Source organism: Ranitomeya variabilis, chromosome 1, assembly GCF_051348905.1.
Source record: "Ranitomeya variabilis isolate aRanVar5 chromosome 1, aRanVar5.hap1, whole genome shotgun sequence".
Classification (NCBI taxonomy): Eukaryota; Metazoa; Chordata; class Amphibia; order Anura; family Dendrobatidae; genus Ranitomeya; species Ranitomeya variabilis.
The window spans coordinates 946367490-946393242 of record NC_135232.1 but is presented as its reverse complement, the minus strand read 5'-3'; the positions used below and the strand labels follow the sequence as shown (position 1 = coordinate 946393242).

At 41.9% G+C, this 25753-nt stretch overlaps 1 protein-coding gene and 1 long non-coding RNA gene across 3 annotated transcripts in view; one reads left to right on the top strand and one right to left on the bottom strand.

Annotated features, from left to right (window-relative positions):
• The window catches only part of RNF150 (ring finger protein 150), a 211494-nt gene that overhangs the window by 121431 nt on the left and 64310 nt on the right, over positions 1-25753 (top strand). Inside the window, exon 2 of the mRNA XM_077279239.1 lies at positions 5413-5663. Coding sequence (XP_077135354.1) covers positions 5413-5663 — 251 coding nt within the window. The remainder of the gene's footprint in view (positions 1-5412; positions 5664-25753) is intronic.
• LOC143791494 (uncharacterized) lies at positions 2990-9451 on the bottom strand. 2 transcript variants are annotated; one of them, XR_013219905.1, is made up of 5 exons: positions 9333-9451; positions 7028-7227; positions 5530-5646; positions 5228-5448; positions 2990-3507 (listed from the first exon to the last, which is right to left on the bottom strand). It is a non-coding gene; the product is annotated as an uncharacterized LOC143791494 (long non-coding RNA). The 2 variants fall into 2 exon arrangements; XR_013219903.1 differs by having other exon boundaries at positions 5275-5448.

The window sequence follows — 25753 nt, the reverse complement described above, 5'->3', positions numbered from 1 at the left end:
CATGATAATCAATGAAAGTATGTGAATTTCCTGCTTTTTTGTATAACGCAAAATAATTATAAGTGGCCACCTAAAACAAGTAAATGACTAAGTTTTTATTTCAGGTATAAGATTTTATTGATACCTGTTATGACAGTAGAACCTGGTCTGCAAGGTCCACACCCCCATGTATTTGTTGTAATCAATGACTTGACACAGGTTTTTGTTTTGGAGTAGTGGATCCTATTTCTAGAATAGCCCTTGTGGCTGGATTGTGGATCGAGCTGAGGATAAAAATATCTTTCTTTTACTTGAGGACAAGCAGCTCTCCATTGTGTACAGTCCTTGACTGCCCTATTTGTCACTTTAGTTGACCAATGATCGTGAAAACCCCTGGTGGTTTTTATGACTGGTCCCACAAGCCCCTAAGTTGAGTTCAACCAATCTTTTAAATTGCTGTATACTGGTGTAATAATTGTCTACATAGAGGTTCTAGCCTTTTTTATACTTCCAAACAATTTTTCCAGATATCCCCATACAAGTAGGGCGTCCTGGTGGGTTTCATTGGCTATTTCCCCTCATAAATGCAAAAAGCTGATGTGTATCCTTTCGAACTCTCACACATTTTATAGCGTTTTATTCCAAACCTTGCCTTCTTAAATGGAATAAATTGCTTGAGGTGCATTCTTCCTTTGAACTTTACAAGGAACTCCTTAATAGAAATATTTTGTGTTGGGGTCTAAAGCCTTAAGAGCATTTCTGCCAACTGTTCGATGATGGGTCTGACTTTGTATAGTCTGTCATGTTCTGGGGCATTTCTGGGCAGGCAATCTCTTGAGCATTTCAAAGCGGGTCCTAGGAAGAATGACAGAAAACATAGGGGTGGCTCTAACAGGGCGGTTGGACCAGTAAAAATGAATGCTTGTTTTTTTTTAACAAGCCCCATGGCAAATGTAAGTCTTAATCGGTTAATGCAACTAATTGATTAACCCCTGTAAACCCTTACTTAATGACCGATTATATATATATATATATATATATATATATATATGTCATTGCCCATGTCTCTATCTTTCATGCGGGCTCTGGCGCTGAGTCCGCATCTTTCCCCGCTCTTGATCTCCGATTTAATCAGCCATCAAGTGGGTCTAACAGCTGCTGATGGATCTGTAATCCATATGCTGCTTTTAACCAGTTAAATGCCGTTGTCAATCACTGCATTCAACACATGCCTGCCGGAAGCATGTCACAAGTCCCACCCATCGTGCCCCTGTCAAGCTGATCGCGGGGCACCAATGGGTTGTTATGATAGCTGGGGGTCTGCAGGAGACCCCGTGCCTTTTATCACGATAATCATGTGAACGCCAGCCTGTGGCCAGCATTCACAGCAGATTGTGATTTTTCTATACATTGCAGTGCAGAAGCTGGGGGCACCACTCCAGCCCTGAAAAAAACAACAACTCCGGAGTGGTGCTTTAAACTGTGTGGTTGATATTGCTACAACAGTCAGTTGGTCCCTTATAGTCAATAATCTTTGGTCATAGACTACAATTAGAAGTAGTACAGTCATTTTCTATCTGTTCTCTATACAAGTTTCATGAAACAGATAGTCCTCCTTTGTGACCCAAATGTGCAAAACCAAACAAGACCAGAAATACACTAATAATGTGCACACCTTAGTAGTACAAAATTAAGTTTTATTGAATGAACAAATGTGCGAAAGTCTCCTCTTCTGCTGGATGGCCATCATGCAATTTCACATTTGCTGTTATCACTGCTTCCTCCAGAAATAACAGCTGATCACTGGGGATTATGAAGGGTCATGCTTGCTGCCTTTTAAATAGCTTGTCTCCATTAGTCAACCTTTTCATCTCTTTAGCTGTGACCTCAACTGCGATGAGTTTTACAAGACAGCTCGAGAGGCGTTGCTAAAACTCTACATAACAGTTGACTTATGAACTTTTTTTTGAATTTTTTATTTCTGTTATACTAATATTTATATACACTTGTATACAAAATGAATCATGCTTCCAAGTCATTGGAAATAAACTCAGAGATAATTAAAAATGTGTATCCACCCAATGAAGCTGAAATTTGTGATGTTGTTTAACAGGATGCTGGCTTCATAGAGCTGCTTAAAGGGAATCTGTGAGTAGGATCAACCATCCTAAGCCGTCTATATGGGCATGTAGGTCATAGGAAGCTGAATAAAATGATACCTTGATATCTGCAATCTGATGTCTTATTCCAGATACATCCACATTTTTCTCATATGTGAATGAGCTGTTAAGATCTATGGGCTGGATACAGATATCCCTGAGAATTATTTAGCTTATTTTATAAGAAAGGGAGAGTTACCAGTGTGAGACATATAATGGCTGACCGTCTGATATCCAAATCTATATTTCTCACACTGGTAACTCTCCCTTTCATTTAAAATAATCTCTGGAGGCAGATTCTCAGGAGATCTGTGTCCGACCCATAGATCTTAACAGCTGATGTACATATTAAGAAAAACATGGATTTCCCTAGAATAAGACATCAGGTCGTAGATATCAAGTAGTCATTTTATTCAGCTTCCTATGACTCACATGCCATATAGACGGCTTAGGAGGAACGATCCTACTGACAGATTCCCTTTAAGGATATGAGCAGACAGCGTCTTTCATACATGCACAAACATGACAATTTTTTAAGGAGAAAGAAATCTCTTTTCTGCATCTTTTTGGTCATTTTCTGAGCATTTTTTACCACGTCTTTGGACAACAGCATTTTTTTTTTACTTGGATTGTGTAAACTAGTGACTTCTTGTAATCAGAAGCTGCTTGTAGAATGGTCTGGTCCCTTCTGTTAACTGCTTTGTGTCTTTGAAAACATGAGGCAGTTAAAGGAAGCGCAAAAGACTGAATAAACATATGAACAGCAAGTCTTTGTTACATTGCAATACATGTCTTCAAAAAATTCGCCGTGTGCACAAACTCTTAGGCTTTGTTTGTTCTTTTTCATCAGATTTATTTTATTGTTGTTTATCACTCAGAATAGTACAGTACATGAATACATTCTAAGTCAATAGGACCTGTAATATACAGCCTATAAAGCGTATAACAGGGTCCACCTCTTTTGACCTCTAAAAGTACCAGTACATACAGTAGGTAGAGAAGGTTGCTAACTACTAAGACTTAGCCCTACCAGGTCGTCAGATAAAGTCCCCCGGTATGATTGATCACTGTCTTAGAATAATCACATGACAGCTACCTCACATCATCAGGCCATCTAGACATTCATAGGAACAAGTCCCTAATTAGCCCGTGACGAGACAATCAGAAAGTCTTCCGACACCTTGTTAATGGAAAGAGCAGGCCGCGAGGTCTGATGTAGGTGACAGATTTTTCTTATGTCTTCACACTTACCCGCTTAGAAACGAAAGGTGCAAATTAAAGTTTAATTGAATTTGTAGTTTTCGAGTGAACTGATTCTTCCGTGCCCGCTGGATGGCTTGTGTAGTTCTGACATTGCTCAGCGACATTTCTATGAAAAATGCACAATAGGTGACTATCATCGTAACATAAGTTTTCTTTTTTTATCTTAGATACTTTTTGTCATTGTGATGTGGTGGGTCCAGATTTACTGACCTAAAATTCCTGTTTGGTTAAATTCTGTGTGAGCAGCACGGTGGCTCAGTGGTTAGCACTGTATGGTGGCTCAGTGGTTAGCATTGCAGCCTTGCAGCACTGGGGTCCTGGATTCATATCACACCAGGACAGCTTCTGCAAGGAGTTTGTATATTCTCCCCGTGTGTTTGTGGGTTTGATCAGGGTTCTCTGGTAGGGAATTTAGGTTGTGAGCCCCAATGGGCACAGTGATGAATATAATGGTGCAATATAGGTAATTTATAATTCCTACTGCATTTGGTAAGTGTATAGACGGCCCTGTACACCTCTTTGCCTATACATTCCCATGCATTGCCTGCTCACTGGTGTTTTTACACACTTTTGCCAATTAAAGTGTGAATTTAACGTAAATGGTGGTCTTTAGGGTTGGCAGTGATACTTCGATACAGATTTTGGCAGAAGGACTCGGCACGGACTCCATTTATAATTTTTCATACGTCCGTGAAGCGGCGTTCGTGCTGAGAACACAATGTCCACCCTTACCGCCAGATGTCCTGACCAGCGCTAGTTGCCTCCTAGGCATTTTTGAAGCATTTAGTTCAGGACAGAGACCCGGTGGTCAGGAAGGATATTGCGATCCAAGGAGGGCCCATGTTTCACGAATGTGTGTATCTGGCCTTAGGGGAAGATTCTCAGCCCTTCATCTCCAGCTTTAGTGATGCTTACTTACGTAACACCGACTATCGGCTTTGGCATGAAATGGATTTTCCTCTTACACCTTTTTATGATAGTGTTAAGATGGTACTCATCTTCCCAGCCCAGCGCTGCATCTCCACCACTGCTTCAGTGCTTGTGTACAGATTGCAATATTAACATCATATCAATAGCGCTGCAGCCAATCACTTGTGCCAATATGGACAAATTGAGCCACTGAACACAGTGATTGGCTGCAGCACTGTAGACATGATGTCACCTCTGCAACTTGTGCACAACCACAGGAGTGGTGGCGAAGACAAAGAACTGGCCTTTCAGGGGAGTAAGTATTAGATTTTATTATTTGTGAAGAATTAGTTAAAAAAGTTAAGAGGGGAAAACTTTGGTAAATGCCAAAATGCACACAAGACTACTCTCATCACAATTAATTGTACACATAAAAAAAGCTGATGCATAGGCATTTAACCCCTTCAAGTTAGTATTTAATAGAGGATCCTTTCTCAGTAATTACCGTAATACATTAAATTAATGGGCACGAGGAGGTTAAAAATTTTTTTAAAAGTTTACTTTGTGGACCGGTGCCACATTTCTCTACTCAGCAATGCGCCCCCACCCCAGTGCTAAGATCTCGTGAGCGCTGCAGCCAATCAGTGACTGCTGTGAAGTGATCGGCTGCAGCGTTCACATTTCATATGAGAGGAAGTAAAGCGTTCTCCCAGCAATGACAGCTTATTGGCCAAAGCACTCCCATGCTAGGGGTTGATGCCAGATATGCTAATCTTCCCTGGATGACCAAGGATTAGTAGGCAGAAAACCAACATGCCCATCCCTTCTGTCACCCTAATGTACACTAGATATATCACTGATCCCACCACAACCTGCGCATTCTACCTACATATAGATAGTGTGTATGAACAACTTACAAAGGGCTTTACTGGAAGAAAAATGGATGTTAAAAATGATTACTGACATTAAATCCTTTTTCCTGGTTTTCTCAGTGTGCGGCTTATCATTCAGTTAGTGAACAACTTGAATAATAATATGGCTCAGTACATTCGCTCATTTTTTTGACATTACAAGTAATTGCCTTTGTTTTTCTCTCCGGCAGGCACTGAAGATATTGTAGCAATAATGATCCCGGAGCCTAAAGGGAAGGAAATAGCAAGTTTAATAGAGAAGAACCTTAATGTGACTATTTACATTACCATTGGAACACGGAACTTACAAAAATTTGTCAGCCGTACATCAGTGGTCTTTGTTTCCATCTCCTTTATTGTCCTGATGATCATCTCTCTTGCCTGGCTCGTGTTTTACTACATCCAAAGGTTTAGATACGCAAATGCTAGAGACAGAAATCAGGTGAGTAACTTTTCCTGAGAACGTCATTCTCATGGTGACATAGGGAGGGGTTGTGGGTGGTCCAGCTCGGGTTCAGGTGCGTAGCAATGGTGCGCTAGGTACGGGGGACCAAGAGTGTGTCAACAAGCCCCCAGACAGAGCTACCACAATGAACTAAACATTTTTTATGGGTAAAATTTTTTTTAGCTTCAGCTCTGAACAAAGTTGTCCTCTATTAACTACCCTTTCCAATAGATGAGTCAACTCTGGGACTGGTTATTGTTGTTGGCTAACCAAGTGCAAAAACGTCCATGTAATGTTCAGTAATAGTCTGCGCTCTGGAGCTCTGCTCACTGTCAAACGCCCCTTTAAAAGAACTGGTCAACACATTTTTTACATACGGAAGCAGTGATTTGATGGTATAGGTATTTATTCCCCCCTACAAAAGTGATCCCTTTTGTGTAGATATCTGACTTGCCAGTCATGAGAAATCTAGTATATAAAGCCATGTGCAGTGACAGTGCACTTGGAAGCAGCAGTCAGAAGTGCATTGACACACCCTCTGTGCACTTTCAGCCTGATTTGCATAAGGCTTCTATGCTAAATTTCTGATGACCATCACACAGAATCTGTGCAAAAAAGTATCCTTTTTATTCTGTATAAGCGCCTATACAGCCTTATCACTACTTCCATATGTAAAACCGTGCTCCTAGGTTACCTATAAGAGAATCTACCAGCAGGATTTAATTTCCCAAATTATATGTGTGTGTTGCTTTATCACAGATAAGTCCAGCAATATCTTTACATGGCCAGTCTGTTCCTTTGTTACTGAGAAATAAGCGTTTGAATTGATATGCAAATGAGGCTGAAGAGCTATAGTAGAAAGGAAGCCTTTGTCACTCCAGCTCTATTCTTCATGCTGAGTAACTTCAGGCAAAGGAGTTGCTAGTCAAGCAGGAGGAAGTGGCACTGGCTGGGGAATAGAGCTGGAGTGACAGCTGGAATTGGTATGCAAATGAGACTGAAGAGCTATGTCACTCGAGCTCTGTTCCCTACTCAATGCCTCCCACTCCTGCTTGAGTGACAGCCTCTATGCTGTGTAACTTCAAGTAGAGAAGCCATCAGTCGAGCAGAATGAGGCGATATTGGGCAAGTAATAGAGCTGGAGTGACAGAGGCTTCAGATCTTTCATAGTCCTTTAACCTGATTTGCAGATCAATTGAAGCGCTGATTCCTCAGTAACAGAAGAACAGACTGGGTATCCAAAGGTATTGCTGAACTTTTAAAGAGCTACGTACGCATATACAAATTCCTTTTAAGAAACACACAAAACAATTTACAGAATCTCTAAAAAGGGTAAAGCTGTATGTTCCTAGGTAGCTTACACATTGGTAATTCTTTGCGTTCATTATAGAGTCAATTCTTTGCTCTTTTTGCTCTTCATAAACATCTAATGGCAGAAGCAAGTTCCAATTTCATCCAGATGTGGATTCTGCAGTAGAACCTCTGTCCCTCCAAGGTATCTCGCTGAAGACTTTGCAGCCAGCGTCATTAAACAGCAAGGAGAAAACATGTTTCCCTGCACCTTGAAAATGGAAAAGGTTGTGGTGAATGCGTGCGCGGTCAGACACAAGGGCTCTGTGCCTGCGATGTGGGGGCACAAGGCTCGCTCTGTGAGGGGAGGTATTCATGGCACACGGCTTTATGGCTTAGGAAGTGAAGCCGAAGAGAAACCTCAATCTTAACACATTGACTCTTTCACTGAGCAGGAAAATATTTCTGCTATTTAGGGGGAGGAGATGTGTGAGCAAATATTGGTGCATCAGAAAAAACGCTTCAGAAAATATGTCAACTGCATATTTATATGAAGCCATTTCTTTAAAGGGGTTTTCCACTTTAATAAACCCTCCAGTGTCAGCTCTGCATTTCTCCTCCGGTCACTGGTAGTGTCACGACTATGGCACACATCACCAGTGCAGCCAATCACTGTAGATGGCATGAGCCACTCAGCTCAGTGATTGACTGCAGCGGCAGGAAGCGATGGCTGGATCCGAGGAGGGTGAATACTATCTGACAATTGTCGTATTACATGTATGCAATCATTTGGGCACAGGTTTTTTGAAAGTGTGACGTGCCTTTAAAATTTGAATGTTGAATGATAAATTTGTAATATTGAAAAAAGAAAAAAGACAAGGCGCCCCCAATGTGTCACACTGTTTAAAAAACACACATACAATCCTTTGTAGGGAATGTGCTCACCTATTGAAGTTGTGAAACTAGGTCACAACTCCCAAGAAGGCATAATCGTAGCAGCAGGTCTCCACAAGAATCCAAAAGGATGCTGGAAGTAATAGTCTTAGGCGAACTGAAGACCGCGCACACGAGGTAGATTTAAGGTGGTTTATTGAAGCCTACGCGTTTCAAGAGCTATCTTGCTCTCTTCTTCAGGGCATATCTGAAGATATGCCCTGAAGAAGAGAGCAAGATAGCTCTTGAAACGCGTAGGCTTCAATAAACCACCTTAAATCTACTTCGTGTGCGCGGTCTTCAGTTCGCCTAAGACTAAATTTGTAATATTGGAATATATTTACCATACTGTTTCTCTATTTTCCAGTCCGCCTGCCATGAATGAATACTTCCAATTAGAAATGTAGTAGAGTTTTTCTGATTAGCTATGTATTTTTCCTCATGTGCAGGCATTGAAGGACATTAGGCATCCATGGTTACGACCACTGATATGGTGACAGTTAGATAGTTTCTAGTTGTTGTAACCATGGATACCTAAGGTCCTGCAATGTCTGCACATGTGGAAAGGTACATAGTATAGTTTTTCTGATTCGCTATATTACTAATTGGAGGTATTTGCTAATATTATTATTATATTAGGATAGGATCTTGAAGATGGCAATACCCCTTTAAGGCTTTTCTCATTTTCACAACATAGCATTATTATTTTATAGCTCCAGCTTAGCATAGTAGCATTTCCCTTTCTTGTGAACCAGATCTGCTCTGTTGGAAACTATTAGAACTTTTTCCTGTGCAGCATTGTTTCCTGAAACGCTGAGCCGTTGCTACAACAAAGCTTCATTTCTACATCCACCAGAAGTTTTGGTGACCTCATAGCTGGGATTTCCCTGTGACTCCGGCCGTGGAAAGTCAGCACAGTAAAGCTGTGAAAAGTTAAAGGGGTTGCCCAAGTGTGTCATTCCGCTGTTCTTAGATGAACATATTTGCATAGTGACTGTAAATAGGGCAACTTTGCAAAAAACTCTGCGCTAAAATTTGCACCCATTCAAATGTAATATTCTAATATTTACAGCTCCTTGCTAAGTGTGTCGGCAATGGCTGTGGTCTAGATGAGCGCTTACAAGCTCTTTACTAGAGAGCTCGTAAGCCCTACCCCTAGGATCACCAGTATCGCTAGATCCTAATTCTGATCAGCTGCAGTCTCACTGTGCTTCCGATACTGCAGAGACAAAAGCGCCTCATATAGCTGTGTTCGGAGCGCACACAGTTCAGGATAGTAATGTTTCTACCTGAACCCTATTACTCATGAGATAAAGGGAAGCTATCATCAGAAAATTACCTATTGATTAACATAAGTTTTTGTATTATATATATTTTTCATTTTTTGGCAACTTTTTTTTTTTTTTAGATAGCATTATCTCTATTAAAATTAAAAATAGAAACCTTGTAATTTCTTCGCTGGCCACTGGGGCTTTTTACAGCTCTAACCTTCCTTTTGTTTCAGGAAACAACACATGTCCATTAATCACAATCAGCAGACTCAGGGAGGGAGACCAGGGCAGCTGTGACATCACCACATTCTAATTCTGCCTCTGCTGATGAGAACTCCTGTAATGTAAACTATTCCCAAAAATACACAAAGTATAAGTCTAAAAAGACTTGTGGTCAGTGTAAAAATTGCAAGATTATTATTGTTATTATTGTTTTTTTTATAAGGATCAATGTATGAAAAAAACCAAAAACATTTCATAAAAAAGTAACTCAGAAACTTAAGGTAAACAATAGTTAATTTTCTAATGATTGGTTCCTGAGGTTGGTAATTTTATAGCTAGAAGAAAAAACTCCACAAAGAACTTTCTATTTTCCCATAAAAAAGGTTTAGCCGTACGTTTGAGTTTTATTCTTCTAGTTAGTCCAAAATAAGTCTTAACTACTTCTTAAAACCCTTTGTCACTATCAATCTTTCCACCTTTTCAGCACTCACCTGGATTGCCAGCCCTTTAAGATGAGTGAGTGGTCAACCTTCTGTCGCCAAGTTTTGCAGCAGATCTATATTTTCCATTCAGGCCTCTTCGGAACCTGGTTTATGACCCCCATAAGGAGTATATTGGGTGTCAGCCAGTGTTCCAAAAACAAAACTATGGAAATTAAGAAATGACAAGTTGACAATGTAAGGTTTTACTTTCGCATTTTAGTGAGGCTTGTATTTGATCATTTTATCATTACAAGTATGAGCAATCATTTCAATCACCTGATATTATGAATAAATCTCCCATCCTTGCTAATCTTTCACATGAATTCATGGCATCAGCTTAAGAGTGTAATATATACAGTGGGGAAAATAAGTATTTGATACACTTCCAACTTTGCTAGTTTTCCCACCTACAAAGAATGGAGAGATTTGTAATTTTTATCGTAGGTGCACTTCAAGTGTGAGAGAGAATCTTAAAATAAAAATCCAGAAATTGTATAATTTTTACATAATTAGTTTGCATTTTTTTGCATGAAACAAGTATTTCATAAAATATAGAAACAGAACTTAATATTTGGTCCACTGCTCCATACAGATCTTCTCCAGATCTTTCAGGTTTCGGGATTGTCCCTGGGCAACATTGAGTTTCAGCTCATTCTAAAGATTTTCTAATGGGCTCAGGTCTAAACACTGGCTAGACCACTCCAGGACCTTGAAAAGCTTCTTATGGAGCCACTCGTTAGTTGCTCTGGTTGTGTGTTTCGGGTCATTGTCATGCTGGAAGACCCAGCCACGACTAGTGTTGAGCGATACCGTCCGATACTTGAAAGTATCGGTATCGGAAAGTATCGGCCGATACCGGCAAAGTATCGGATCTAATCCGATACCGATACCCGATACCAATACAAGTCAATGGGACTCAAGTATCGGACGGTATCCCTGATGGTTCCCAGGGTCTGAAGGAGAGGAAACTCTCCTTCAGGCCCTGAGAACCATATTAATGTGTAAAATAAAGAATTAAAATAAAAAATATTGCTATACTCACCTCACCGAGGGAACCGGCAGCGTTGTTTGCTTAAAATGCGCGCTTTTCCTTCCTTCCGTGACGTCACGGCTTCTGATTGGTCGCGTGCCGCCCATGTGGCCGCGACGCGACCAATCACAGCAAGCCGTGACGTAATTTTCAGGTCCTTCTAGGCATTCAGTATTTTAAAATTACGTTCCGGCTTTGTGATTGGTCGCGTCGCGGTCACATGGGCGACGCGACCAATCACAAGCCGTGACGTCACGGGAGGCAGGAGACGCGCGCATTTTAAAATGCGCGCATGTCCAGCCTCCCGTGACGTCACGGCTTGTGATTGGTCGCGTCGCCCATGTGGCCGCGACGCAACCAATCACAGCAAGCCGTGACGTAATTTCAGGTCCTTCAGGATTTTAAAATTACGTTCTGGCTTGTGATTGGTCGCGTCGCGGTCACATGGGCGACGCGACCAATCACAAGCCGTGACGTCACGGGAGGCTGGACACGCGCGCATTTTAAAATGCGCGCGTCTCCTGCCTCCCGTGACGTCACGGCTTGTGATTGGTCGCGTCGCCCATGTGACCGCGACGCAACCAATCACAAAGCCGGGACGTAATTTTAAAATACTGAATGCCTAGAAGGACCTGAAATTACGTCACGGCTTGCTGTGATTGGTCGCGTCGCGGCCACATGGGCGGCACGCGACCAATCAGAAGCCGTGACGTCACGGAAGGAAGGAAAAGCGCGCATTTTAAGCAAACAACGCTGCCGGTTCCCTCGGTGAGGTCCAGGCTGCGTCGGAGAGGTGAGTATAGCAATATTTTTTATTTTAATTCTTTCTTTTACACATTAATGTTGTTTCGATACCGATACCCGATACCACAAAAGTATCGGATTTCGGTATCGGAATTCCGATACAGCAAATATCGGCCGATATCCGATACTTGCGGTATCGGAATGCTCAACACTAGCCACGACCCATCTTCAGTGCTCTTACTGAGGTTGTTGGCCAAATTCTAGCGATACTTGGCCCTGTCCATTCTCTCTTCAATACAGTGCAGTCATCCTGTCCCCTTTGCATAAAAGCACCTCCAAAGTATGATGTTTCCCCCTCCATGCTTCATGGATGTGACGCTGTTCTTGGGGTTGTACTCATCCTTCTTACAAACAGGATGAGTGGAGTGGATACCTAAAAGTTTTATTTTGGTCCCATCTGAAGATACGACCTTCTCCTATGCCTCCTCTCAATTATCCAGATGGTCAGTGACAAACTTCAAACAGGCCTAGGCATGTGCTGATGTGGGCAGGGGGACCTTGCGTGCCCTGCAATATTTTATTCCATGACGGTGTAGTGTGTTCCTAACGGTAATATTTGAGACTGTGGTCCCAGCTCTCTTCAGGTCATTGACCAGGTCCTCCCGTGTAGTTCTGTTCTCAATCCTGACCTTTCTCAGAATCTTTCTTACCCCACAAAGCGACATCTTGCATGGAGCCCCAGACCAAGAAAGATTGACAGTCATCTTGTGTTTCTTTCATTTTCTAATAATTGTGCCAACAGTTGTTGCCTTCTCACCAAGCAGCTTGCCTATTGACCTGTAGCCCATCCCAGCCTTGAGGAGGTCTACAATTTTGTCCCTGGTGTCCTTAGCTCTTTGATCCTGGCCATGGTGCAGAGGTTGGAGTGTGATTGATTGAGTGAATGGACAGGTGTCTTTTATACAAGTAACAAGTTCTAACAGGTGCAATTAATACAGGTAATGAGTGCAGAGTAGGAGGACTTCTTAAAGAACAACTAACAGGTCTGTGAGAGCCAGAATTCTTGCTGGTAGGTGGTAAAATACTTATTTCATGCAATAAAATGCAATTTAATTATGTAAAAATTATACAATGTGATTTTCTTTTTTATTTTTTTTATTTTATAGATTCTGTCTCTCACTGTTGAAGTGTACCTACAATAAAAATTTTAGAACTCTCCATTCTTTGTAGGTGGGAAAACTGGCAAAATCTGCAGTGTATCAAATACTTATTTTCCCCTCTGTATAAATCACGCTATCCTCCCCAGTCTTCTCAGACCACCTGCTTTTCTCGGCAGCCGGAGATTGCTGGGTCTGTTCAGCAAACACTCCATTACTACATCTGTGCCTCTGTCTACCCGTGGCCCCTCGTGGCGCCATTATTTGATTAAGTCTGTTTTCTCACTCTGTCCATTGACCCATATAACAGGAATCCAGACACTTGCAGGCTACCCAATAATTCTGTGCTCCCAAGGTAACCCTGTCAGGGGAATCTGCGTTCTTGGTTAACTACTTATTTGTAGTATCAAGCGCAAATTACTTTTATGCTCAAAAAGACAAAAGTATTCTAAAAGTGGTATCTTGGCTAACTGGAAAATGTTATTTGCAATCCTTGAAAGCACAGAGGCTCCTTCAGTAGGCCAGTGATGCCTCCTAACAGTACTGTAAGCCAAGGTTATAAAATTAAGGTTTTTATTCCAAACGTAGACTTGGTGAAACATCAAGCGCAAGAGCTATAATTTCCTATTGTACCTGAATCAGTCATGTTTAGCAGCAAATCGTCCATTCGTGAGTTCTTACCCCAAGCTTTGTTACCAGAATGACAAACATTGGGAAACAACATGCGATTGTCTGTTATAGATGTAAGAGCAGCATGAATTTATGGGTTAATTTGTTACCCACTTTGTCAGTCTTCATGGCCAGTGATGCACCGAGGTGGGGAGCGATACCCACCTATTACCACACGTTCAACTGTGGATGCTGATACAGTAGAAAATAATTATGAAAGAGAGGGCCATCTGCTCTCTCCTCCATCATTCTCCCTCAGCATCTGAGAACTGTCATCTCAGCACAGCGGGCGTGATGACGTCACTACATTGCGCTAGCTGCGCTGAGATGAGTGGCACTTCAGACCACATGCTAAAGAGACCAGATCACCGGGGAATGAGGAAAAGGTGAGTATTTAGTTTTTAATCAATAAGAACATTGTGGGGCTCGTTACAGTGTATGGAAGACAATGCGGGGCACATTACACTGTATGGGATGCAATGGGCTCCCTTTATACTACATGGAGGATTATGTGTGGCTCATTATACTGTATGGAGTACAATATGGGGCCCATTATACTGTATGGAAGACTATGTCAGGCCCATTATACTGTATGGAGGACAATGTGGGGTCCATTAGACTGTATAGAGGACTATGTAGGGCCCATTATACTGTCTGGAGGACTATGTAGGGCCCATTATACTGTATGGAGGACTATGTGGGTCACATTATATTGTATGAAGAATAATTTGGGGTACATTATACTGTTATGACTCTGGATTCTATCCTGTGCTCTTCTGTCAGCGTCAAGCCACAGCAGGATTTGTCACTGTCCAGATGCTGATTACCATTTGCCTTTGTCCATTCTTATCGGACAGGACAACAGGTGTTTTTTATTTGTTATCCAGGCTGTCCTATCACACTTCAGGTGCTAATATTATACTGTATGAATGACTATGTGTGTCCCATTATACTGTATAGGGGACTATGAGGGGCCCATTATAATGTATGGAGGACTGTGTGGGGCCCATTATACTGTATGGATGACTTTGTATGTCTCATTATATTGTATGGATGACAATGTGGGGCCCATTCTAACGTATAGAGGACTATGTGGGGCCCATTATACTGTATGGAGGACTTTGTGGGGCCCATTATACTGTATGGAGGACTATGTGGGGCCCATTATACTGTATGGAGGACTATGTGGGGCCCATTATACTGTATGGAGGACTATGTGGGGCCCATTATACTGTATGGGGGACTATGTGGGGCCCATTATACTGTATGGAGGACAACTGTATGGAAAGCAATGGGGGACCATTATACTATATGAAGAACTATGTGTGGCCAATTATACTGCATGGAAGGCAATAAAGGCCCATTATACTACATGAAGAACAATGGTGGAACCATTATACTGAATGGAGGAGTATGTGGGGCCCATTATACTGTATGGAAGGCAATGCGGGGCCCATTATACTGTATGGAGGGCTATGCGGGCTCTATTATGCTCTAAGAAGGACTATGTGGGGCCCATTATACTGTATGGAAGGCAATGGTGGCCCATTGTACTGTATGTATGGCTACGTAGGGCCCATTATACTATATGAAAGGCTGTATGGGCCCCATTATAGGGTATGAATGTGTGGGGCCCATTATACTGTATGGAGGACAATGTGGGGACCACTACACTGAATGAAGGACAATGTAGGGCCCATTAAATTATATGGAGGGCTATATGCGGTGCATTATACTACATGGAGGGCTGTGGGGCCCATTAAACTACACGGAGGACTTTGGTGTAATATACTACATGGAAGACAATGTGGTATGCATTATAATACATGGAGGAAAATGTGGATGCATTATACTGCATGGAGTATTATGTGGGGACCATTATACTATATGGAAGGCTATGTGGGGGCCATTATAATATTTGGAAGGCTATGTGTGGGCCATTATACTGTATGGAAGGCTATGTTGGGGGCCATTATATTATTTGTCGGGCTATATTTGACCCATTATACTATATGGGGGGCCACTATGATATTTTGAGGGCTATGCGGGGGCCATTCTACTATATGGAAGGCTATGTGGTAGCTCTTATTGTTCATAGAAGGCTACATTTGGGCCATTATACTGTTTGCAGGGCTATGTGGGGGTCTATTATACTGTTTTCAGGTCTATGCGGGGACCATTATACTGTTTGGAGGGCTATTATGGGTCTTTCATACTTTTTGAGGACTGTGTGGGGGCCATTATGCAGCTTGGAGGCCTGTGAGGGGGCCATTATATTGTTTGGAGGGCTAGTAAGGGCCATCAAACAGTGAGGAGGATTATGTTGGGGCCATCATACTGCATGTAGGGTTGTGTTGGGCCTATTATGCTGTATGGAGGGTTGTATTGGGGTCAAAGATGGGGCATCCTACTGTTTTGGGGTCAGTATGGGGGTGTAGAGATATCATACTGTGTGTGGAGGAAAATTGCTTTGTAAGGGCTGCAAAGTTGTGAAATATGCTCTTCTGTGACCCTTCTATTTCTATTTAGAAGAATGGAAAAAATAAATGATCCAGAATTCAGACTTTTCATACTATACTCCCCTGTATATGTTGAAGTAAGTATAGGCCTGGAGCGCTAAACGGATGGGATCTCATTAGACATCCAATAGTTCAGAATACTCAGGTTTTTTTTTTAAAGTATATTTTCCAGACTATTAAAGTAACCTCTAAAAAAAAAAGATCTTTGATGTAGGTAGAGGGGATCACAGCTTGAGTTAGATGTGACTCAACATGAAACATGGTGATCCACAGAGATCCCGGGAGGGAACACCTGATTACTGTGGGTGAGATTAGGCACGCATTGCAGCCATGGCACCACTGTTTGCTTAATTTAAAAAAAAAACTGCAACATAATCCATGACATGACTGTGATGCATGTGCAGTTCCATAGAGGTGTTAAATTTGCTTTGCATTTTTTTAGTGTCCACTCTGCAAAGTACGTGTTGAATCAGAATCTGTAGTGGATATCCCCCTTTAACTCTTTAGCAAATATATCTTTCATATAAAGGATCTACAAATGTTTTTTTATTCCAAAATATCATCTGTCTTCTGCTATAAATGTGCCAGTGACACACAGTGTTTAACTCGTCACAACTAGTGATGAGCGAATATACTTGCTACTTGAGATTTCCTGAGCACGCTGGGGGGTCCTCCGAGTATTTTTTAGTGCTCGGAGATTGTTTTCCTCACCTCAGCTGAATGATTTACATCTGTTAGCCAGTATAAGTACATGTGGGGGTTGCCTGGTTGCTAGAGAACCCCCACATGTAATCAAGCTGGCTAACAGATGTAAATCATTCAGCTGAGGTGAGGAAATCTAAATCTCCGAGCACTTACAACTACTCGGAGGACCCCGAGCGTGCTCTGGAAATGTCGAGTAACGAGTATATTCACTCATCACTAGTCACAACATGTCCGTCTGTGAGTTTTTTTCCCTAAAAATATTGTACAGATAAACATTGAAATGAATTAGCGGTCTGTCGTCATGGAGAAGACTTGTCACACACTGGATTAAGCTGTGTAATCACATTTACTGTAGAGCAGAGGGTTATGTTCTGGAACAACTCTGTCTGATGTTAAAAGGTTATGGTGTGTTTTCCAGAATTTTTTTGTAAACCCTATTTTGGTCCTTGTCTTCCTCACTGCTCGCTGTGCTTGTGCGGCCTCCTGTGGCTTGTGTCCTTGCCCAGTTTCCCTCAGCGCTCACTCCCACAGATGGCTGCTCATGCTTCTCTAGTGGGAATTGTGTTTTCTCACTGCCCTCGGTGTAGGGACTCGTGATAATATTAGGGTATGTGTCCACGTGCAGGAAACGCTGCGTGTTTGACGCTGCGCAGAGCCACAGCGTCAAACACACAGCGTCCAGATGTTACAGCATAGTGGAGGGGATTTTATGAAATCCCGTCTCCACTATGCGTGGTAACACGCACCCGGCGGCCCTGCGATTACGGACATGTGGCGCGTCTTTTAAGATCGCAGCATGTCCGTGTACCTGGCGGCGACGCTGCGCCTTAAGGTATATCACAGGGCCCTATGTGTGGGGTGCGATGATGCCGGATGTGTGCATCATCACGTCACAGAAGGGGGCGGGCTTAGGGCGGAGCGGGTTTGCCGCTCCGGCCAAACCGCCGGCCATCCTGAAGGTGGAAACATACCCTATGTGTGGCTCTGAGTACATGGGGATGTGGCCGTCTCTTTTTACCTATATTAGGCATTAGGCTTCGTCCCCACAATCAGCCTTTGGTGAGTAATTCATGTGGCAGGTTTTCTGCACCTATTATTTATATCAGGTTACTTGCGTTTTTCATTGCTTTTTTTACACGTGTTTTTATCACATTTTTGATCCTGACCTTATTATCTCTTGTTGGTGGGTCATATTTTTATTAAAGCTGCTTTGCTCTTGATGCTACCTGGTATTTGGCTATTGGTATAGTCGTGTACGGATTCCATGCGCTTTTGATGCATTTCCATTGTGCTTTTTATACCTGTGGATTTTCAGCATCTAAGGCCGGGATCACACATGCGAGAAATATGTCCGAGTCTCACATGTTAATACCCAGCATGGCCGCCATCACTCAGGAGCAGAGGGTGCAGCCGCATAGCAATACATGGAGCCGCACGCAGCAATGCCGGGTATTAACATGCGAGACTCGGCCGTATTTCTCGCATGTGTGATCCCGGCCTAATGCAAGTTAAATCTGCACATAACTTAGTGTTCTGCAAGAGAAAGTGACATGTTGTGGATGTGAAACATGTCAGTTTACCTTGAGTAAAGAAGAAGCTCAGAGGGCATGAGACTTCTTTAAATCCCATCCACTTTACTGGAACTGTAAAATACTGCCTCTGTGTGCGGCCATAATAGCTTTAGAGAAAATCTGTCAGCAGGCTTTGCTATGTAATCTGGGGACAGCAAGATGTAGGAGTTAAAATAGAGAATTCAGGGATGTGTCACTTATCAGGCTGAGTGCTGTTGTTTCCATACAATAAAGGTTTAATCACCAGAACATTATCTGTTCTAGGTCTCCCGAGCCTATTAAGACCAACCACGTCTTCCTCTCTGATAAGCAGCTCACTATCAACAATGTCCATACAGAGCCTGGTATTCTGATTGTGTCACAACTGCTGCACCCAGTAAACTAAGTGATACATCATTGGAATCAGGGTGTACTTTCCTACTTTATTCTGCTTGAGTTAGCAAAAACCTGCTGACAGATCCCTTTAATTAACTTCATGTGCACAGACTTATTCTTCTCAGCAAGGCCTCATTCAGACATATATTTTTTGCGTACGACTGCTATCCGTGGTTTTCACGGAGAACACTATGGGGCCATTCATATGTCCATGTCTATGATAGTCTATGGGGCCATTCACAGACTGAGCAGCCTGCAGAATCGCAGAGACATGTTCAATTTTGATCCGACGATCAGATCAAAATCACAGATGCAAGTCTATGGGTCTGTGAAAAAATCGGACCGCAGTAGCATGACATCTGAGAGAGGTCCCATTTTCACAAACTGTCACAAAGGAGAAGGTGGAGAAACTGTTTTTCTCCAACTACAAGAAAAACTGATGATGCTCAGACCATACTCTGATCAAATAACAAAAAATACTCTGATCAAAATCTGTCCATTTTTCTCCGGTTTGAGGACTAAGAAGACCTCCTTACCTCTGTCCACCATGTGCATGAGCCAAAGGATAGAGCAACCATGTTAGTTCGCTCTATGGCACATTTAAAGGGGTTATCAGTTATTGCACATTCAATCTCCAGATCCTTTAAGCTTCTATTTGGAAATTAGTGGCCAAATGCTAAAAGTGAAATGAGCAGTGTATTTCTAATGATCGAGACCTGATGGTTCTGAAAGTGGGCACCTGCAGGGAAGCAGACGGGGGGCTTTCTGTCACTGTGGTATGTATTGATGCTCGTGTTTCTCCTCCAGTAGGATGCTGCCCATCAAGGCTGCGGGCACTCGTGGAATAAAGAGCTCAGGCTCCATTAGTGCATTGCCTCTGTAGCTGCACAAATAATCTGCTGCTTAACAAAACCCTTTCAGTTATATGACTGGATTCCAAAGCAATACATCATGCAGTGTAGTTCTGAGTGATATAGGGAAGAGGTGCTCGTTTTCAAAAGAATAGTGAGGAAACTCAATTAAAAATAATTAAAAACAATTTTACTAATTAGTAAGAGATTAATTTTAAAGTCACACTCAGCCTTGAAAACAATAAAAATATTATATTAGGAAAACACATCTTATCTTTAGCAGCAGTTCCTTAAAGGGAAGGTACCGAGTTTGTAGATCATTAATAAATCAATGTAATGTAGCATAACATGTTGTTATAACCAAGTTTTGATTGCATTTGAAACATATTTCATATGTTATAGGAGTTTAAAGAAGGCACTGGGGGCTGACATCTTGCTTTCACAGTAGCAGCATGACACTTTCAGTGTCATAATACGGCACCCCATAGTCATAGGAGATAACAGACGGACGCTGACTCTATCTATTATAATGGAGATGTCACTGCTGTGAACTGGGCACGCCTCTGTGGGTTGTACAATTCACTGTAGTGGGAGTATTCTACTGCCATTTTCATGGAGCCCTTGGATCTGCTAACATAAGCAGCAATGCTTCCAGCAGAACAGATCCTAGATTGAGGACTGACAGTAGTAAAATGCAGGATAAAAGCACAGCAGCAGAATAGCAGAGACATCAAAGAGGAACAGTGTACCATTAACATTATTGGACAAACTACTGGTGATAGCAGATCACAGGGCAGTCACACACAAAATGGCTCTGCCCTGTGATGCTACTCTTCATTCTGCCCCAGGGATACTAGACCACCTAAAAGGGGAGGGAAATGGTGATGTCAGCAGTTACTGCCCCAATTTACCTGCTAACATTAAAGCTGGTAAGTCTCACTATAGCTGCTTAAAGGGAACCTGTCACCCCCAAAATCAAAGGTGAGCTAAGCCCACCGGTATCAGGGGCTTATCTACAGCATTCTGGAAAGGTAAGAAAAACAGATTAGATTATACTCACCTGGGCGGGCGGTCTGATCCGATGGGTGTCGCGGTCCAGCGCCTCCCATCTTCTTACGATGACGTCCTCTTCTTGTCTTCACGCTGCGGCTCCGGCGCAATAGTACTTATCTGCCCTGTTGAAGGCAGAGCAAAGTACTGCAGTGCGCAGGCGCTGGGCCTCTCTGACCTTTCCCGGCGCCTGCGCACTGCAGTACTTTGCAGCCGAAGCCGCAGCGTGAAGACAAGAAGAGGATGTCATCATAAGAAGATGGGAGGTGCTGGACCGGACCGCGACACCCATCGGACCGGACCGCAGCGGGACCACCTCTGGGTGAGTATAATCTAACCTCTTTTTCTCAACTTTCCGGATACATCGGGGGCTTATCTACAGCATTACAGAACGCCTAAGTATGGGCACACATAGCACTGCCTAATATAACATGTCCATATAGGTGCTTAATGGGAAGCTATACTTTCATGTAACTTTTCCAAATAATCTGTCCTGTGTCCATGAGGACTAACACCATTTCTGACTTATCCTACATTCTCACCAGTTTTCCCCTCTGCACTCATTTGTCTTTAAAGGGATCCTGTCAGGTCCCCCATGCCCTCTAACCGGCAGCATTCACTTATGTACCGGTACATTCCCCACCTAACCAGCCCTGTTTTCCATTTTTGGGGGAAAAATTTGGTTTAAAAAAGCATTTATAACCTTCGCTTTTCCTAAGCTAATTAGGGCTTTGACTAGTCGAGATGGGGCGTCAGGTTCCCCAGACTTGAATCCAGGGGCAATGTAAGTGCTTTTCGAAACCTAATTTTTACCAAAAAGCTTTACACAGGGCTGGTTAGGCAGAGAATTTACTCATACATAGGTGGGGTTGGAGGGCATGGGGACCTGAGGGGTTCCCTTTAACTTGCAGTCCGCTCGTACCTGGGGGGGAGACGAGCTGCAGGGATTTCTCTCATAGGCAGCACAGTGTGAATGCAGCATAATAGCTGAGAGTTGCTAATTAAAGGGGTTATCCACTGGTCAGGTGATAGTTTACTGATTGTGACATCCCACTGCTGGGACCTGGACCGATTCACAGAATTGGGAATTTTTCTCAGTCGGGGTACTTTTATCCCCCATTACAAAATAGAGTGGCAGGTGAGATGCCTCCAATCATTTTCTATGTCTATGGGGTTGTCAGAAAATGCCGAGTGCAGCACTTAGCAGCTCCATAGGGAATGAACAGAGCTGCAATCAAACGTGCACCGCTGCTCCACAATAACGGGGATAAGAGTTCCCTGTTCTGATCGATGCAAGTCCCAGCAATCGGACCCCACTGATCAGCCATTTATCACATGCTATGGATAGGGGGTATCTTATTTTCACCTGACAACCCCTTTACGTAGCAAATCTTCTCAGATCCCAGTTTTCAATGGTAAGTTTTACTCCTAAAAAGCTTAATTTTCTTCATCTAGAGTAGTGATTTTGTATTCACTTGTCAATGTTTGATCTACTGAATGGAAATAGTCTGTGATCTCTTTTATAATGTTGTTACAGACAAGGCATTCTGAGACTTGTAGTTCAGCAGCTACATGGCCTCCTGTCTTTCATTTTCCATAGTCTTATTAAGTGCATCTCTAAGAAGTCTTGGGCTTTTGGCGCGTTGCAGTTTGGTCTTATTCTTTAAGGGTTTGCATGCTGAGGACTATTATTATAAGACCGGTTTGATTACTTCCCGTCACCGCTGGAGAGATCCAGCATCTGAACACAATGTTCCCAGTTTTGTCTTTTAGCACCTTGACGTGTTGGCTGTTTTAGAAATATGTCTACAGATGAGGAAGAAGCCTGCTGATCGCCATTATTCTAAGGCCACTGCACAGAATGGACTGGCTATTCTTGTTGTTTCTCATTATGTGGAGCTCTCTGTGGTCTTCCCTAATTGTACACTTCATTGTATCTGGAGGGACAGAACACCTCACGTGTCTCCTCCTGAGGAGATAAAAGACTGGAACACACGACTGGGTCTTGAATAGGTTCTCTGTATACCTGACCACATACGATAAAAATCCTATGTATTCTATAGACCTGTAATGCTCCAAAACCCTATGATTTGTATAGAGAATCTGGGTCTACACAGCAGCTCTGCGTCATCATTTTTAAGTCATTTTTCCATTTTGCCTTTGTGTTTTCCCTGGTGGACTTTGAGACGACTTAATAAAAATAGCAGAAAATGTTTGATTAATTTAAAGCAAATGATATGATTTTTCAGAGTATTATGGTGCGTGATGCTTTCGATAAACTTTAAAAGGTTGTGCATTAGTCTTCAAATGCGCAAACAAAAAATCTGCAGATTTTGTACCCCGCCAGGACACTGGAGAGCAATTGTATCAAATATTTGTGATATTTTTACAAATTGCAAACTATGAATTAGTCGAAAATGTCTGTGTGATGCTAACCATTTTCACATTATTGAGCAAAACCCCCAAAAATGACGAGGACTGAAAAAATAGCACAAGAGCCATAATGAATTTTAAGCAAAAATAATAATAAAAACTGAATAATTGAATGAATGAATGAATGAATTTTTGCTATAAGCCAAAATGATATTCTAGTAATGATTGTATCCATCAGATCCAATGCCTATGTGATCTCTGAAAATCTTCCAAATTTGATCTATAGTTGCCTGTTAACAGTGATCAAATATGGGCCTCCTCTTGTTGAATTTTTTTTCACTGAGAAGTGTGTGCATACATTAAGTATTTTCCATATTTCTCTGTGTTTTGTCTTTTCAGAGGTTTTTGTAGTACATTACGTCTTATGTGTCATAGTACACACCGATATTGACTTTTATCTGTCAAAGCAGATTACTGTCTTCTTACACGGCCACTTAGCGGTACTCCGCAAGCCTTATGTCAGCCAAGTGTCAACTTAAATCATTGGGTTTGTCCAATTCAGTACTCTTACATCCAGTGACTGTCCTGGCAGAGAAAACTTGCAAAAATGAGACAGTAAATTGTGGATTACATTTGCTATTTATTTATTGTGCAGACAATGGTGGTCTAGAGGGTGTTGCGTTATAGTTGCAACATTGGAATTGTTTAACATACTGTAATAATTATAGGGGATAACTCAGGAGACTCTTTGCATGGAACAAGACAACTACAGGACACAGTTTTATAAGTGGTAAAGTCTATATTATCACACGGTGATTCAAACAGGTGCAGAGAGATCCACAATACTTGGTGTAAATATTAAACGCAGCTTAGCAGTCTATAGGGAACTTCAGAGGAAAACGCAAGAGTCTATGAAGCACAATTATTCTTGAGAATACTTGACACGAATAAGTCCTTGCTTAGTTCAAAACACAGATAGATATGCTTATAAGGCAGTTTAAGCAATGTCTTATCTCAACCAGGAAGGCCTGGGTGATAATCTCAGGTTTAAGCAGAGCAGCAACAGCTTACATGTCCAACTAATGCAGATGGAAGTAAACACGAGCAGCAGATGAAAGAGGATTACTGGAAACTGGTGTATGCAGCAGGAACTCAGAGCAGAGTGGCAGGATCACCACACAGGTTCACAGGAGCAGGTATATAGCCAGGAAGCCACCAGGGTCAGGAGCTGGATGCAAGGCAGAATACTCTAGCACAGACTGAAGGCTCGGGTGGAGTTTTATAGCAGGAAGACACAGTGCACATGAGACCAAAGACGCCATCTTGGAAAAGGGCAGTAATGCACAAAAGGTAATAAAGCTAGACCAAAGTATCTTATCCTAACAAAAAGGTGGTGTAAAGCTAGACCAGAGTATCTTATGCTAGCAAAAAGGTGGTGTAAAGCAAGACTAAAGTATCTTATCCTAATAAAAAGGTGGTGTAAAGCTAGACCAAAGTATCTTATCCTAACAAAAATATGGTGTAAAGCTAGACCAAAGTATCTTATGCTAACAAAAAGGTGGTGTAAAGCTAAACCAAAGTATCTTATGCTAGCAAAAAGGTGGTGTAAAGCAAGACTAAAGTATCTTATCCTAACAAAAAGGTGGTGTAAAGCTAGACCAAAGTATCTTATGCTAACAAAAAGGTGGTGTAAATCTAGACCAAAGTATCTTATGCTAACAAAAAGGTGGTGTAAAGCTAGACTAAAGTATCTTATCCTAACAAAAATATGGTGTAAAGCTAGACCAAAGTATCTTATGCTAACAAAAAGGTGGTGTAAATCTAGACCAAAGTATCTTATGCTTAATATAAGGTGGTGTAAAGCTAGACCAAAGTATCTTATCCTAACAAAAAGGTGGTGTAAAGCAAGACCAAAGTATGTTATGCTAACAAAAAGGTGGTGTAAAGCTAGACCAAAGTATCTTATGCTAACAAAAAGGTGGTGTAAAGCTAGACCAAAGTATCTTATGCTAGCAAAAAGGTGGTGTAAAGCTAGACCAAAGTATCTTATGCTAACAAAAAGGTGGTGTAAAGCTAGACCAAAGTATCTTATGCTAGCAAAAAGGTGGTGTACAGCAAGACTAAAGTATCTTATCCTAACAAAAAGGTGGTGTAAAGCTAGACCAAAGTATCTTATGCTAGCAAAAAGGTGGTGTACAGCAAGACTAAAGTATCTTATCCTAACAAAAAGGTGGTGTAAAGCTAGACCAAAGTATCTTATGCTAGCAAAAAGGTGGTGTACAGCAAGACTAAAGTATCTTATCCTAACAAAAAGGTGGTGTAAAGCTAGACCAAAGTATCTTATCCTAGCAAAAAGGTGGTGTAAAGCTAGACCAAAGTATCTTATGCTAACAAAAAGGTGGTGTAAAGCTAGACCAAAGTATCTTATGCTAACAAAAAGGTGGTGTAAAGCTAGACTAAAGTATCTTATGCTAACAAAAAGGTGGTGTAAAGCTAGACCAAAGTATCTTATCCTAACAAAAAAGTGGTGTAAAGCTAGACCAAAGCATCTTATGCTAATAAAAAGCTGGTGTAAAGCTAGACCAAAGCATCTTATGCTAATAAAAAGGTGGTCTAAAGCTAGACCAAAGTTGGTCTAAAGCTAGACCAAAGTAATATATGAAGCCACAAATTTGTCTCCCAGCATGGCCCACTGAGATTAAGTTGGAGCAGTTACAGCCTGGCTAGTGTACTCAAACCAACTGGCTAAACGACTGCCAATCGGTAAACCTTTACTGATCGTCAGTCATTTAATACTTTTTCTACACAGGCAGACTGCTGTAAATGAATGAGCGATCTATAATAG